The sequence below is a fragment of the Mirounga angustirostris genome, unplaced genomic scaffold (genome assembly GCF_029215605.1).
Source record: "Mirounga angustirostris isolate CCGP_5_RB_7025 unplaced genomic scaffold, mMirAng1.0.hap1 SCAF_16, whole genome shotgun sequence".
NCBI classification, from domain to species: Eukaryota; Metazoa; Chordata; class Mammalia; order Carnivora; family Phocidae; genus Mirounga; species Mirounga angustirostris.
Window position 1 is genome coordinate 28,238,181 of NW_026991724.1, and position 16,256 is coordinate 28,254,436.

At 42.6% G+C, this 16,256-nt stretch overlaps 2 protein-coding genes across 2 annotated transcripts in view; both read right to left on the reverse strand.

Annotated features, from left to right (window-relative positions):
• Nucleotides 1-16,256, reverse strand: part of LPCAT2 (lysophosphatidylcholine acyltransferase 2) — a 66,733-nt gene that overhangs the window by 14,605 nt on the left and 35,872 nt on the right. The window contains exons 10-11 of the mRNA XM_064582016.1: nt 15,192-15,317; nt 12,989-13,142 (exon numbers count right to left, since the gene is read on the reverse strand). Coding sequence (XP_064438086.1) covers nt 12,989-13,142; nt 15,192-15,317 — 280 coding nt within the window. The remainder of the gene's footprint in view (nt 1-12,988; nt 13,143-15,191; nt 15,318-16,256) is intronic.
• Nucleotides 1,552-4,667, reverse strand: CAPNS2 (calpain small subunit 2). The gene has a single exon (XM_045891105.3). It carries the CDS (start codon nt 3,016-3,018, stop codon nt 2,266-2,268), a length of 753 nt encoding a protein of 250 aa, XP_045747061.1. The 5' UTR covers nt 3,019-4,667; the 3' UTR covers nt 1,552-2,265.

Genomic DNA, 16,256 nt, shown 5'->3' on the forward strand with positions numbered 1-16,256 from the left:
AGAGACATGTAGGTAACTTCAGGATGTTTTGCCCTATGCGGGCAGGAAGAGAATCGTAAGAGCAGATAATCTTTTGACCCGAGGAGCAAGAAAAATACTTACTACCACCCCAGCATGAGGTGACCATCTTGACTTTCATAAATATTTAGAATGAACTGACAAAAACAAGGGTAAGGCTCGGTTGCCCTTTCTACAACCATCCTGTGGAATAATAAACCTAATATTCTGAGACCTTAAAAGGTATCTTTGCTGCTTTCCCCTTTCTTGGCTAGATGCCTACGCTCATGCCTGACATATGAATGGGCTGATTCTAAAATGGGATCCTGATATTAATGTGTGGTTGCTAGCAGGAGCCTCATTCTGATATGACCATACCTGGCTAAGAAGCCCACCAGAGCAAGCTTACATTTACAGGTCCCTAGAGGAAGGCAGATGTGGTCTCTATGCTTGGCTCCGTGCAGAATTATACGCACATGGTGTTTCATAAATATATGATGGTGACGATGGTGAGCGCAGAGGCCAAACACCAACCTCTCCTAATTTTCACTGGGGATTTCTCACCCACAGCTGTGGGCTGTTAACAGGAGAGTTAGACCAGTTCCATAGTTAAACTTTCCTCTAAATGAGTCAAAAGAGGAAGGAAGAATTTATCTTCAAACTCGGGAGGACCCCCTAAAGTAGCCCTTGGAGGGAGAGGGAATGCACTGAGAGAGAAGCAGGAGGGATGGGAACCAATTAAATAGCAGGCCGGGGGCAGGTCTGGGGAGACTGAGCGCTTGCATATGCAGCCCTTCTGGCTGAGTCTTCTTCCTGCAGGATTCTGGATTCTGCCCGATAGAGCCAAACCACGGGCCATACACAAGAAAGGGTCGACTGCCCTGGCTGGTGACCTTGGCTGCTTATTGGAATTACCTGGGGAGCTTTAAAAATGCTCATTTCCAGGCCCCGTCTCTAAAGATTCTTCTTTAACACATTTGGAGTGGGACTCGGTTGTCAATATTCCTAAGGAGCTCTCCCTGTGATTCTGAATCGCAGTCTGGACTGACAACCACTGTAACAGTCAACAATATTTATATATCTTTATATATCTCTATATTCCTTTATATACCAAATAACTGATGACTGTGTGCTTTTCCCTTTTTTCCCCCCTTCTTTGCTTACATTTCCTCTGTCTGCAGTTTTCCAAAAGGAACAACAACAACACAACATTCCTAGCTCTGAGGCAGGGCAAGACATGACAAGAGCCGGCCAACATGCACTGGGCATGCCTGATTTTGTATGAAGCACATGTAAGAATGATTGAGAGTGACATTTTGGACTACGGGCCCACCCTTCATTCCCCAATACCCTGACCCTCTTTACAGATATATCAAAACAAAATAAATTTGCTGCATGCTTATTTGACTAGAGAAACAGGACTAAAGAATTCTGGAATTTTAGACCGTTGCTCTACCATTAAAAACATATATATATACTTCCCTTACGTGAAATTGCTTCTTTTCTCATTTCTGAACCTGTTTCTATACAGTTAAATAGGTTTCCAGGAAAACACTTTCTTTCTTTCTTTTCTTTTTCTTCCTTCCTTCCTTCCTTCTTTCCTCCCTTTCTTTCTTTTTTTCTTTTTCTTTCCTTCTTTCCTTCCTTCCTTTCTTTCTTTCCTTTCTTTCTTTCTCTTTCTTTCTTTTTCTTTCCTTCTCTTTCTTTCTTTCTTTCTTTCTTTCTTTCTTTCTTTCTTTCTTTCTTCTCTCTCTCTCTCTCTCTCTCTCTCTCTCTCTCTCTCTCTCTCTCTTTCTTTCTTTTTATATAATGGAAAGACCAGATGTGAAATTAAGAGAAAAACAGATTCTGAACTTCCCTCCTCCTCACCTTTTTAAAGGGAAAAATAGATCTCTTGAGGGCTTTCCAGGGTTTTTTCAAGATTTCATTCTCAATAACAACAAATTTCCTATTCTTTGGAATTCACTCACCAAATAAGCAATGCACTATTAAAATCTACTCCACGGAGGCTCTGCCCCATGCACCCCCCATCACATATATATGTTCATACACATCCAGTGTCTCAAAGAGCTGACATACAAACCACTCAGAACATTTTTCATTTAAAAAAAAAAATCTGTTTTAATTAGATGCTAAAAGGCAGCCCCAGCTCAGAAGCATGCAGGGAGGTGTACGAGCTCGCCGGAAATGACAGCTCTGGGTATCAGCCATAGTGAGGACTGCGTGGCGAGGCTTTCAGGAGTCCTGTCCTCAGGGAGGGCGCTGGCTTCAGGAATACATGGTCAGCTGCAGCCATTCCTGGAGGGACACTTGAACAAGGCCATCTGCATCTCTATCCAGGGATCTGAAGGCACGGAACATGCCATCCAGGCGGACCAGGCAGCTGATGAAATTGTTGAAATCCATGCTGCCATCCTCATCGGCATATCGGCGGATGATCATTTGGTAAAGTTGTTCATTTAGCTGGAAACCCGCTGCCTGCAGAGCCCCGAGCAGCTGAGAACTTCCCAGGGACCCAGACCGCTCCCTGTCATATTGCTTATAAACGCACTGCCACTTCTTGATGTTGTTCCAGAGGTACTTAAATTCTTCGAAGCCCAGCTTGCCAGTCGTGTCACTGTCCATCACAGACACAATGCTCCGGCAGGTGTCAAGGCTAAAGCCGTCAGTCTTCAGGTCCTTGTGCTTAGAAAGGACTTTGTTGAGAATATTCCTTAGGTCAGTGGCACCCACCTCCATGTCCGGTCCCGCCAGTTGGGCAAACTGTTGCCGAAACCGACGAACTTCCTCCCTTTCATTGGCCTCCACGTTGGTGAAATGCTGCTGAGTGGGAGGTGGTTCTGGGGTGTACTGAGCTCCTGCAGCCTCGCTGATGAAATTCACAATTCCTCCAACTATCCCTCCGATATTTCTTCCTCCCCCTCCTCCTCCTCTTCTCTGACCGCCTCCTCCAAGAAGGCCTCCAAGAGCCTCTCCAAGGCCTCGATCGGCCCCTTCCAATAAAGCCTTTGCAAGAAACATGCTTTTGGTTTAACAAGCAAGTGTAAAAGCTGTTGATGTCTTGGAGATGGTGTGGAGAGAGCTGAAATGGAGCCTCATTAGCTTACAGGTGGAAGAACTGGCTTTTCTGTACCTGCTTAATGGCACCACGCCCCACGGTCCCCTCCTCCTGAAAGCCTGACTTCCATTAGGTCCTAGCACCCGCCAGTTTTTAGAGGGCCTCAATAAAACATTCGTGAGTTATTGCGTGTATGACGAATTACAAGAAATAATATTTTAAAATGTAATATATTAAAATACACATTTCTGTACATCACCGATTTCTCAGCTCCTGAAAGATGACATGCATTTTCCTAACCGGAGAAGCTAAATGACTCAAAGATATCAAGAATTTCTTTTCTAAGGAATATTTATTGTTAGCGCAGAATGGGATTCCTGGGCATGGGGAGGATATTTCCCTAGTCCCTTTCCTTTAGCAAAGATTCCCTAAATCCAATGCTCTTAAGAAAAACTTGGAAGGGAGGGTTTTATGATGCAGGATCCCCAGGTCCCATCCTCAGAGATTCTGACACGACAGTCTGCTGTCGGGCTAAGGATCTACATTTTTTGGAATCATTTTTGGAGTGTAACAGACACATAGGAAACTGTACAAGTCCCAACTGGAGAGCTCAGAGAAGTTCACACACGGTACACACCTATATCCTAACAGCCAGATCAAGAGATAGAATATTCCCATACCCTAGAACCTCCTCCTGCTTTCTAGTTACTCTTCCCTCCCAAGGGTAACCATTATCTTGACATTGAATATCATCAGCTGAGTACCACGCTGTAAATAAACGGAATAATACAGTATATACTTCTTTGTGTCTTGTTTTTAAAATTTGAATTAAAATTTCTAAAAACTGTGGTAAAATACACATAACCTGGGATTTAACCTCATAACAATTTTTAAGAGTTCAGTTCGGTGGCATTAGGTACATTCACATTATTTTGCAATTGCCACCACCGTCCACCCCCAGAAACTTTTTCGTCTTCCCAAACTGAAGCTCTGTCCCCGTTAAACAGTAATTCCCCATTCCCTCCTCCCGCTAGGCCCTGGCAACCTCCATTCCACTTTCTGTCTCTATGAATCTGACTGCTTGAGGGACCTCATATCCGTGAAATCGCATAGGATTTGTCCTTTTGTGATGGGCTTATTTCACCTAGGATAATGTGTTCAAGGTCCATCCATGTTATAGCAGGTGTTGGGATTTATTTCCTTTTTCAAAGCTAAATAATATTCCACTGTATGTATAAGAGACATTTGGTTTATCCACTTGTCCGTTGGTGGATGCTTAGGTTGCTTCTACCAGAACTGCCAGGTCATATAGTAATTTGGTTTTTATTTTTATTTATTTATCTATTTTTTAAAGATTTTATTTATTTATTTGACAGAGAGAGACACAGTGAGAGAGGGAACACAAGCAGGGGGAGTGGGAGAGGGAGAAGCAGGCCTCCTGTGAAGTAGGGAGCCCAAAGTGGGGCTTGATCCCAGGACCCTGGGACCATGACCTGAGCCGAAGGCAGACGCTCAATGACTGAGCCTCCCAGGTGCCCCAGTAATTTGGTTTTTAATTTTTTGAAGAACCACCATACTGTTTTCCACAGTAGATATACTATTTTATATTTCTACCAACAGTGCACAGGGGTTCCAATTTCTCTATAGCATGGCCAACACTCCCTCCCTCCCTCCCTCCCTCCCTCCCTCCCTTCCTTCCTTCCTTCCTTCCTTCCTTCCTTCCTTCCCTCTCTCCCTCCCTTCCCTCCCTCCCCCCTCCCTTCCGTCCTTTTCTCTCTCCCTCCCTCCCTCCCTCTCTCTCCCTCCCTGACTGTGACCATCCTAATGGGTATGATGTGGTAATATCTCATTATGCCTACTTCATAATGATTCAATCTCATTTGTTAGGTATCAGAACTTGGATTCAGTATTTAGGAGACAAAGGTGAATACATCAGGATTGCTGTGCTCAAGGATTGAGAACACCCATCGAAAATTAGTTGTAATTATAACCTGATGTCTATATTCACATTTCTATATTTTTTTTTTTTTGAGATTTTATCCATCCACTTGTCAGAGAGAAAGAGAAAGAGCACAAGCAGGGGGAGCAGGCAGAGGGAGAGGCGGGCTCCCCACTGAGCAGGGAGCCTGACATGAGACTTGATCCCAGGACCCTGGGATCATGACCTGAGCTGAAGGCAGACGCTTAACCGACTGAGCCACCCAGGCGTCTCTCACATTTCTACTATTAATACTAAACTATTACATTTGTGTATAGTATTCTTTGGCATTTAAGTTTCATAGAAGTCCTCTGAAAGACAAAGTATGTGTGATAAGGAAAGAAAAACTCAGGGAAGGTAAGCTACTGAGGAAAGGTAGTATGCTATATCATCAAGCACTGTGGGTGCCCAAAAGGGGAGCGATGAATTCTGCCAAGGAGAACATTGACCTACATAAGAGATAATGTGCAGGCCTGACTACAGGCCAAGCCAGAGTCCTCCGAACAGATAAGGGACGTGAAGGGACAGCACAGTAAAAATACAGAGGCGCTAAAGGATGTGTGGTCTTTAAGAGACAGCCCAATGTGATGATGGGCCATTGCTGGGCATGACAGCAGAGAAAGGCAGATCGGCAGAACAGACTCAGACTGGAAGGGGCTTTGAACTGCCACATGACGATCGGTCTGTCAGTGGGACTACCCAGGCTCAAATATGAAGTCAAAAGGAGATGAAATGTGAAATTATGTTGTACAATTTCCAGAACTGAACGACTGTTCTAGCTATTGTTTGGGAGAGAGCAGTAGCTGGGGACACTGCTCTGTTCAGGGCATGGGAGCAACGTCTCCTTCTGCCACGCCCAGGGGTTTGTGTAAAACTTTCCAACCACTGGTTTTATGACACAATGACTCCAATAACTAGTCTCCTGGGCACAATGAAATGGCCTCTGTGAACACCAAAGGCCAAACGTCTTCCTTCACCACACAGAAGAAAGCGCCACAAAAGGACTGTCTTCCTTTAAGGGGATCACAGGGCCATCTGGCCTCAGACAGATGTAAACCCATTCATATGAGCTTCTCTCAGAGGAAATTACATGGGCTTTGTTTTTATAATATTGCAAATTAACTTGATAGCAACCACCACCACATAAAACACGCCTCCTCATGCCCAGCTGAAGTGGTTTTCCCTGAGGTTTAAATCCAATTCCTCTCATTTATTTTCTATGAAGATGGAGGGCATTTGGCTAACAGTTTCTCATAAGCCATCCTAGAATAAAAGACTCTTATTAGATTAGCAAGCCTTTTCTTCTCTGGACTATTGAATCCCCCGAGGCTATTTATTAGAACATTAATAGCAACTTTGGTTGCCATCTGGGGGAACTCTACTGTCCGGATCGGGAGGGAAAAAGAGTAGGGGAAGAGGACACATCTGATGGAAAATTTAGCCTCCATTCGAGGGGGAAAAGTTACTGAATTTAAAAAAGTAAACAGAGAAACATGAATGTTATTAGCCACATTATTCATAATGGCCTCAGTAGAAACAACCCGACCGTCCACCAGCTGGTGAATAAACAAAATGCAATGTGCCCATATAATGGAGTACCTTTTGGCAAGCAAAGAGGACAAATTACTGATACATGCTCCAGCATGGATGAACTGCAAAAACATTATGAGAAGTTGACAGAAGCCAGACACACGAGACCATCTACTGTATGATTCCGTTACATGAAACGTCCAGAAAAGGCAAATCCACAGAGACAGAAAGTCTTTCTTCTAGACCCGGTCTAGAATCACACCAAAGGACTTAGAACTGTCGTGGTTGCCTAGGGCTGGGAGATAGCTGGTGACGGGAACTAACACTCGATGCCACCAGGAGACTCAGTGGGGTAATGGAAATGTTCTCAAGCTGATTTATGGGGATGGTTGCCCAACCTGGCAAATTTACTCAAAAAATCATTGAATCATAGGCTTGAAATGGGTGAGCAATAGGATATGTAAAAAATGCCCTAAGAACCCATATATATGTATAAAGTAAATGTATAAAGAAGCCCATATACATATATGGTCAACAGTGACAGTTTGAAGTAAAAAGGATACTGACGAGCTGTTCTAGTCTCAGTCCTGCAACTAACCAGCTGTGTAGCCTTGAGCACGTCACTTCTCTCAGGCTGGCCACCTTCTGCAAAATGAGGAAGGTGGGCAGTTGGACGCGAAAGGTCCTGTTAGCTCTAGAATTCGGGGAGTCTAGATCCTCACATGCTCTGAAATGGTAACAGCAGCATCATTCTTGCCTTACGTTTCTTTTCCTTCTCAGGCCCAAGTGTTTTCATGCTATATGTTGATTTAATTTAACCTTCCTTTTTCTTGGGTCTGGTTCCACCACTTTTAAGGACATATTTACCCTTATCACTGCTTTGACATATTGTCTGGTTTTCACAAGTATTCCTGGTGGCACCCTATGCTCCTCCAAACAGAATGCCAAGGTGGGGGTGCTAAACCCAGAAGGACATACAGCTCCCACTTGTAGCAAAGCCTTTCTGTCAAGGGGGGCTTTCACCCAACTGCGCCATGATCTGGACCAGACCTTCCTAATTTATTGATGAGGATGTCATGTTGGATGAAATCAAAAGCCTTTCTAGAGCCCATATAGATAATATCTATTTCTTCTTCTTTATCATCTTGGACCGTCACTCTGTCATAGGAGGAAATTAAATTGTCTGACACAATTTGCTCTTTACAAAGCTCTGTTCCTTACTTCCTTATGCTCACGGAGGAGGCCAGTGATTGCTCACTTGTGCTTATAAAAAAAAAAAAAAAGTTAAGCTTTAACTCATGCAGCCTCCTTTCTGTCCCTTCTAAGCATCTCCTAGGTATACCTGCATGGAGGAGCCAAAAACAAAGCGTATAATTCTCACCCTTAAGTGGAGATTTCTAATGTAACAACACTCGGAGAGAGAAAATACTGTAATGTATTGAATGGAGGAGCTAAGCCAGCCTGAGACATGGACAGGGAAATGGTCAGACACATAGGACCACCAAACATTTAGGACAACGTGTATGACTGCATAGAGTGAAGGTTATAGCCTTTTTCTGTTAATTGCCTCATATAAGTTCTGGATAGATTTCACATAACAAATCCTGATTAACTGAGATTGCCATCAACAGTTCTTTTCACATGAACTACGAAATACAATATTACAAATCAAACCTGAACTGGAAATTTCAAGGATAGAAGACTTCACTATTGGTTAGTGTTCACCTCTGCCACTGTAGACAGAAAGCTGGTTTAAGGACTGACAGATGGACTGCAGTCAGTCCTTAGAGTGACCCCTGTTAATCTGTAGGATACCCCACATCTGATTCAAAAGCGATCCTCTGAATCTTTATTCTTGTCTGCTCTGTCTGCCTCTTGCTGATGCCCTGCCTCAGTCCTACTAGTGATACACTATTTGTCTTTACAAATGAGAGAGACTGGTTTCTAACTCCTCAGCTATATATAGTTTAGCACGAGCTCATTGCCTTTTTTTATCAATAACATTGCAAAACAGACCATCACCTGATAAAATTTAGATAGGTGGTTATTCTTTCCATTATGTAAAATAATTTTGAAAACTGTCATGATTTTCCCCCTTTCAGCCTTCCAACGGGTACTTAGTTCTTCTGGCATTTACCACATCCTTTGTTTAACTATTAGGCAGGAAAAGTGTGTGTGTACTTTAGCACTTTGACAATCCAGCATTTTCGGCTATTGTAAACTTCTGTAGATCTTTTATTACTGTTTCACATTATGTGGAATGAATGCGTCTCTTTATCCTGAGTTCTTTCCTGTCTGCCTGGTTCTTGGTATTCGTTCCAGCTTTAAATCCTGAGTGCCAACAATAACAAGCATCTTTGCTTGCCCCTTCCTGTTGGAGAAGGTAGGGTGCTAGAGCGTGCAGATTTTCTGCTCATGCTGAGAGTCGGGACAGGGCACTTTCATGGCTTAGGTGACTGCGGGTAAACAGAGAAATCTTTCTGCATGGGATAAGATGAACTTTTGTCTTTGGTTGTACAAGCTGCCCTGAAAGTTTGGGACCAATCGTGCTGCGAAGTAAAAAATATTTACTATCTGGCTCTTTACAGAAAAAGTCTGCTGACTCCTGAAATATGGCTTGGCCACCAGTGCATATGCGTACTGTGGTGGGGATGGGCGTTGATGAAATATTAAGCTGAGTCTATCAGGAGATGCATTTAGAAGTGATGGGACTTGCCACCAGTAAGGGGTAAGAGGCAGAAAACGTGGTGCCTAGTCCAGCCAGCAACAGGAGTGAGCTGCGTCCTGAAGTATTCGAGGACTCTGTCTTAGAGGTACATCAGAGACTGCTGGTGGGGCAGCATGCGGCTCTGCTCAGGAACACGGTGCTGAGCGAGGGCACAATGAATAGGCGTGCTGTTTACGGACATTCTGAGACATGGTTAGAACTGTAAAAATGACTGTGTTATAATGACTTTGGTTTAGCCAGCGTTGTTTCTTAATCCCATTAAGGATACTTCAATCCCTTCTGGAGTGCTGGCAAAAAGTCTAGTATTTAAAACTGAATTAATGAATATAAAAAATGTCGAGACACCACTGTTTTAAACTATTGTCTCAGCCTTCAACTCTGACTTGTCTGGACATCCGACCAATCCAAACTCGTCCGACGCGGAGAGTTCAGGATACATTTGTAAAAAATAAAGAAGCTAAATTCAATGCAAAGATGAAAAAGTTCCTTTTTCTTTTTCAGAGAGATAAGACCTCTCCAAAGAAATGATCCTAAACTAGTGAACTACGCCATGTTTTGGATGGTGGACGCCATGTTTCTGTCAGACCTTACTTGTCACTAGATCCGCCGAGAGTCTGAAGGGACATGTCAGGTTGTCAGCAGAAGCTGAGGAGACAGTGTATTTTTTAGGGACAAACTGAGCCAAGACCATTACGAAGTCTTTATAGACCAGCCAAGAATGTACATGGGAAGAAAGAGTAAGGGAATGTGGAGAGATCTTCAGGTGTTTTCCCCATCCCCCAAATCCCGACACAGCCTCATTAGACTTGGGGGAAGACAGAGAGGCTGAGGACAACTGTCTGCGCTGCAAAAATTTACAGCTGCTGGAAGAGCCACAGGAACACCCCGCCCTTTCTCGTTCTCACCCTTCCTCCCCGACCCCTCATTAAGCATTGAGTTCAGCAAGATAAGCTACTCGGAGAGAAACAAACTGTGGCATTACTGAACTTCTTGTGTTTCCCATGGAACATTCCCCAGCTAAATGACTTAAAGAGACTGAGAAAACAAGCCTAGCCTGGGAGTTAAGTGGGTATGTGCCCGGGGCGTGGCAACAATTGCATAATTCGCCTTCTCAAAACAAAGCAAATCTTCACAGGCGCAGACATGCAGATACATTGGAGACGAAAAAGGATAGAAAGACAGACAAAGACAGAAGGAGGAAAGAGGGAAAAAGAAAGGAAGGAGAAAGGAAAGGAGAGAAAGGAAGGTCCTTTGCGTTAGTCCCTAATTCTCCGGGCTATTTTCTCTACCTTCCAGGATGTTGGGGATCAAAAGAAAAGTGCTGGAAAGACCATCTCATGGTCTCGAGTGAAAGCCAAGTCACACTCCACAAAGAAGTGACAAACACTCATGGTTGTAAGTGATGTGTGAGCCAGTGGAAGCCGTCCATGCGGAAATGTGATTGGCCAACTTGGCTGCCGAGGCTCGCTGTATCCTCTAGTTCAGAGTGAGTCAACCCGGCTAACTGGGGGTGATTTTAATCCTTGTACTCTCCCTTCCCCGCTTCCAAATCTTCCCATCCTTAAGAGTGCCAGAGAAACGACGGGGGTCATCAGTCACCAACAGACAGAATGGGTGTCCTAACATTCCTGGAATTGCTGGCGATGACACTTTGACACCTGAAAAGGGAGGGCAACCTCCATAGATAGTATTTCTAATGTTGATGGAAAATCCTGATGAGCCCAAAGTCTAAGATGCTCTAAGTTTCCTCCTCGGTTCCTGTTTCATGTCCCATTTCCCCCACCTCCTGTCCTTATTTGTCTATCCCTGCCATATTCCTTCCTGTCACCAAGTTCGTATTTATAGAATCTTCATTTAAAATTACTTGCCTGGCTTCTAGAGCCAAGAAGGGAAGATGCGACAGCATAAAGCTCACAGAGAGACTGGTAGTAGTACAAGTAAGAAGTGCTTCTATTTTCCCAACTTGTGTGGTTATAGCCAATAATTTACTTCTTTCTCCTAAATCTTCATTACACTTTCTAGTAGTACGACTGCAGTGGTACATGATTATTTCATGGACAAGGGAAGATGATCTGCGTGCTGCAAGCCAGCCAAGGACAGGGGACTGGGCACTACAGAGAGAAGAAGATGGCTTCCCTTCATCAGGTGGCAGGATGGTTCATCTTAGAGGTCACAGAATGAGTCATTAGGATCGTGAGTGTGCTCTGGGTAAGGAGAAAAAGAAGCCCTGCCCTGGTTTCTGTCATCAAGCTGTAATTTCTTTGCAAAATATCTTTTCCCAGCGGTCCATAGAGAACCGGGACTTCTGGAGCCAGCCGGGATGGAAAAAGCCCAGCCCATCTCTCCTTCCGATTACAATTAAAAACGCTAATCAAAATACAAAAGGCAACCACCTCTGGACAAAATGCCGAAGCAGGAGGATTGGTGAAGAGAGCCAAAACTAAAGAACAATCAGTAAGGCAGGATAATCACGGAGGACCTGAGGCAATAGGACACCATCACTGAACTGTTGAAAGGGAAGAACTCTCAAGTCAATTCTATTCACAACAAATATATCCTTTAGGAATGAATGCAAAATAAAGTCACTCTCAGATAAGACAATAACAAGATCACAATCCTAAGTCTGTACCCCAGTGAAACGAAAGCCTAGATTTACACAAAAATCTATACAGGAATATTCATAGTTTGTATTCGTCGTTGCCCCAAATTGGAAACAAACCAAAATGCTCCTCAGCTAGAGACTGGATACACCAAGAATGGGGTGTCCATACAATGGAATGCCACTCAGCAAGAAAAGGGAACACATTATTGATACGTGCAACAACATGGCCGAATCTCAGATGCATTATGCCAAGTGAAAGAAGCCAAACTCAGAAAGATATACACTATCTGATTTCATTCATATGGCATCTAGAAAAGGCAAAGCTAGAGAGGGAGTGACTGCTGGGGGTTAAGGGTAGGGCAAGGAGTTGACTACAAAGGGATGGCTACACGGGATGCTTTTTTGCAACTGTTTTGTATCTTGAATGGAGTGGTATTTACATGCTTCAGTGCATTTATGAACACTCGTAAAACTGTCACCGAAAGAGTAAACTTTACTGTCAATTTTATATGTAAAAAAACCCCACCACATTAAAAATCAAGAACTTGAAATCTTGATACATTTTTCCTAAGGAAACTTTCTGGCAGTTCAGTTATCTGCCTGTACTTACATATTCATAAACGGCGAACAGTCAAGCTTTAATTGAAACCTTGTCATAAAAGGTTACTTGAAAATAAAATCTACTTGGTCCTCACATATTTTGGGGGAAGTCCAGAAGCCTTCAGGATAGAATAGTACCACCCCTGTCATCAATGAATGAATTTTGACATAAAGATTTAAGTTCTTGCCAGTTACAGAAGCCTTTCCAATTCTATATAACAAACATGGTTTTATGGTTGCAATATTTATTTCTGACCTGGTGTTTAAAATAACTAGATAACATCATAATTATTGCAACACACACACACACACACACAATTATATTACTACTACTACTACTACAGGGGAAAAACCAGATCATGAAATTAAACCTGGGCTCGGTCTTGCTTCCGCTAATAGTCACCTGCCAACTCTTCTAATGCCATACTGATTTATGCTCCGTGGAGACCAGCAGAGTAAAGATGTTTGCGTGCTAGAGATGACGTTTTAACGTACCCTGTCAAAGAGTGCGAAGAGTTGTCTCAGGACATCTGAAACAGGAAGCTTCAAATACTCCGCAAATTCTTCAATTCCGATTCTCCCTCCTTTTGAAGAGCTTGCAATTATTGCGTATTCATCCAACTGCTTACGAATACCATCCCAGTCTAACCTAAACAAAGAAACATAAATACGTGTTGTCAGCCCTTTACAATCCACATGGACATTTTGTGAGCGGTGTTTTATTCATTTGTCTGAGGGAACAATATTTTAAGTGTTACATCTGAAAATAAGAATAAAATGGGTATTTTAGAGTACTTATGGAATGTGTACACAGGCTTCTGACTTTTTTGAAGGATATTAATAAGACTGTAATTTTCCCAAATACCTGAGGAAGAGAAAAGTAACTGAGAAGAGGAGCAATGTGACAGAATAAGAAATGACTCATGAAAAGAAAATAAGGGGCGCCTGGGTGGCTCAGTCGTTAAGCATCTGCCTTCGGCTCAGGTCATGATCCCAGGGTCCTGGGATCCAGCCCCGCATCGGGCTCTCTGCTCAGCGGGAAGCCTGCTTCTCCCTCTCCCACTCCCCCTGCTGGTGTTCCCTCTCTCGCTGTGTCTCTCTCTGTCAAATAAATAAATAAAATCTTTAAAAAAAAAAGAAAAGAAGAAATCATATTTTAATCTAAATATCACTTAGTAAGTCAATAGTACTTACTGGGTTGTTAAAAAAAATACGCAATTCTTGCTTTCAACAGAGTTTCCAGGCTGATGATGAACTCACATTGTACAAAATGTTGTGATAGGGAGATTCATTAGACAATACACACTTCCTCCAATATTAGTTATGAAACATTAAAACACCAAAACACCAGAAAATGTACCATAGCCCGCATCACATCCTGTTTTTGTCTTGTCCAATTAAACAGGTGACCTAACACATACTGCTTTCTTCTGTATCCAATTTCAGTAACTATCTAAACTTTTCAAATTTATATGAATATTGTGAATATAATATTAAAACATGTTTGTTACTTAGAAGATATGAATCATATTTGCACTATCAGTTATCAAAATATTACCTTCAAATATTGACCTTTAGTACATAACTAGTTCTGCAGCTCTCTCCTTGGGAGGATGCCAAAGCCTACTGAATCAATATATTCTGCAAATCCCCTATGGGGCTGAAAACAGAATGAATGGTAATAAGAAGGGAATCGGGGGTGATACCTTTCACAGCAGATGGTTCTAAGGGGTTGTTCATAAAAGCACAAAGGGGGGGTTTTGCCCTAAAAAAATTATGTACCCTAAAGAGAAAGGAGATCTAGGGTAAGTATTTAAAATTCAGTGGTAGTCAGAATTGCTTCTCTACACGTCAATTCAGATTTCACACGAGAAGGTCTGACCCCCACATGGCAGTACCATCTAATTATGTCATCTTTCTAGCAAGAGGGCAGCAGGACAGACCGACTGCTCTGAGACACTTCGGAGAGAGGCAGATCTGTGCTGCCCCACATTGACTATTTCTCGGGCTCCTCCTGTGATCAATACGCATACTTCCAAGTTAACCATTCTTGAAAAAACACAACTAGGTGAACTAAATAGGAGATGCATTCACAGCCCTGGCCTCCTTAATAAACACCATGTGGGTTCTAGAGCTGGGCATTAATGAAACCAGAGAAAAGAAACATATAAGATGTGAGATCTCTGGGGGACACCCTTATGAAAAGTTTTTTATTTTTAATTATTTTTAAATTTTTTATTGTTATGTTAATCACCATACATTACATCATTCATTTTTTTTTTTTTTTTTTTAAATTTTATTTATTTATTTGAGAGAGAGAGAATGAGAGAGAGCACATGAGAGTGGGGAGGGTCAGAGGGAGAAGCAGACTCCCTGCCGAGCAGGGAGCCCGATGCGGGACTCGATCCTGGGACTCCAGGATCATGACCTGAGCCGAAGGCAGTCGCTTAACCAACTGAGCCACCCAGGCGCCCCCTACATCATTCATTTTTGATGTAGTGTTCCATGATTCATTGTTTGCATATAACACCCAGTGCTCCATGCAGAATGTGCCCTCCTCAATACCCACCACCAGGCTAACCCATCCTCCCACCCCCCTCCCCTCTAGAACCCTCAGTTTGTTTTTCAGAGTCCATCGTCTCTCATGGTTCATGTTCCCCTCCGATGAGAAAGTGTAGCAATTTAAAAATATACTTACTTCAATTTCCGGCTAATTTTGGTAAATTCCACCAACCCAGCTTCCATAGGCAATGTTAGCTGTCCTGCTGAAATCATTAATCTGCAGTCTTCATAGGTATGATCTGTTATGGGGATTCCCAAAGCTCTAAAAGGCATTTAAAAGCAACCAAATTCAATTTTTTTTTTCTTTAAAGGTAATGATTTTTTTCATCAGCCCTGAACTGGTCAACAAACAACAGTAAATGGGAAAGTATTTACTACATTTCAAACCAGTAGCTTTGGCTTATTATTGCCAAAGAGACATATTTCTCTTCTGCACGGACTTCCTGTGGCCGAATCTGCATGCTTCGGTCAGCTGGTCATTTTGTTTGGTGTTTTAACTGTGACCATGATCCTAGCAGACTTCAGTATCCGGGGAAAGCAAGAAGCCTTGAGTTTCATCCCAGTGGAGCGTCTTACCAGCGGTGGACCTTTTGGCTCTTAACCTAAGCTTCACTTTTGTCATCTGTACACAGGAATAATTACCTACTGCACAGCGTTCTTTATTGTGAAGATAAACTAAAAAGGCCCGTGAAGTGCCATTTACACAGATAAATGGCCTCTGTATATAGTGTAAGGGGACAATCTAGCCAAATCGCTTGCCATCTGCATTTTTCATCTCTCAAAACTAGACATCACTTCTTGCTACCTAACAGTCTTCTGAAAATACGAAAGAGAATGGAGAATGAGCTCATTATTTCTTCCAAACCTAAACGTCCTCCATCCTCAAAGGAGCGCATGACCCCTACGAGATCCCACCTGCTCAGAGGTCTAATAACGGACTAGAGCTGAAAAAAATAGATATTAGTAACAACTTCAAAAGACACTGAGTGCTGAGAAAAAAGCCTGTGCGGTACATAAAATAATTTCTTGAAGGTTCCTCTTCACAAAACTTTTATTCACAGTTATTCAGTGAGAATCATAAAGTTCTGTCTTCAACTGTATTTGATTTTGTTGAATCACTGCTAAGAACATTACATTTTCAACAGATGCAATAAGAATAAAATATTTTTTCTATCTACAACTAGGCTGTTTTTGATTAATA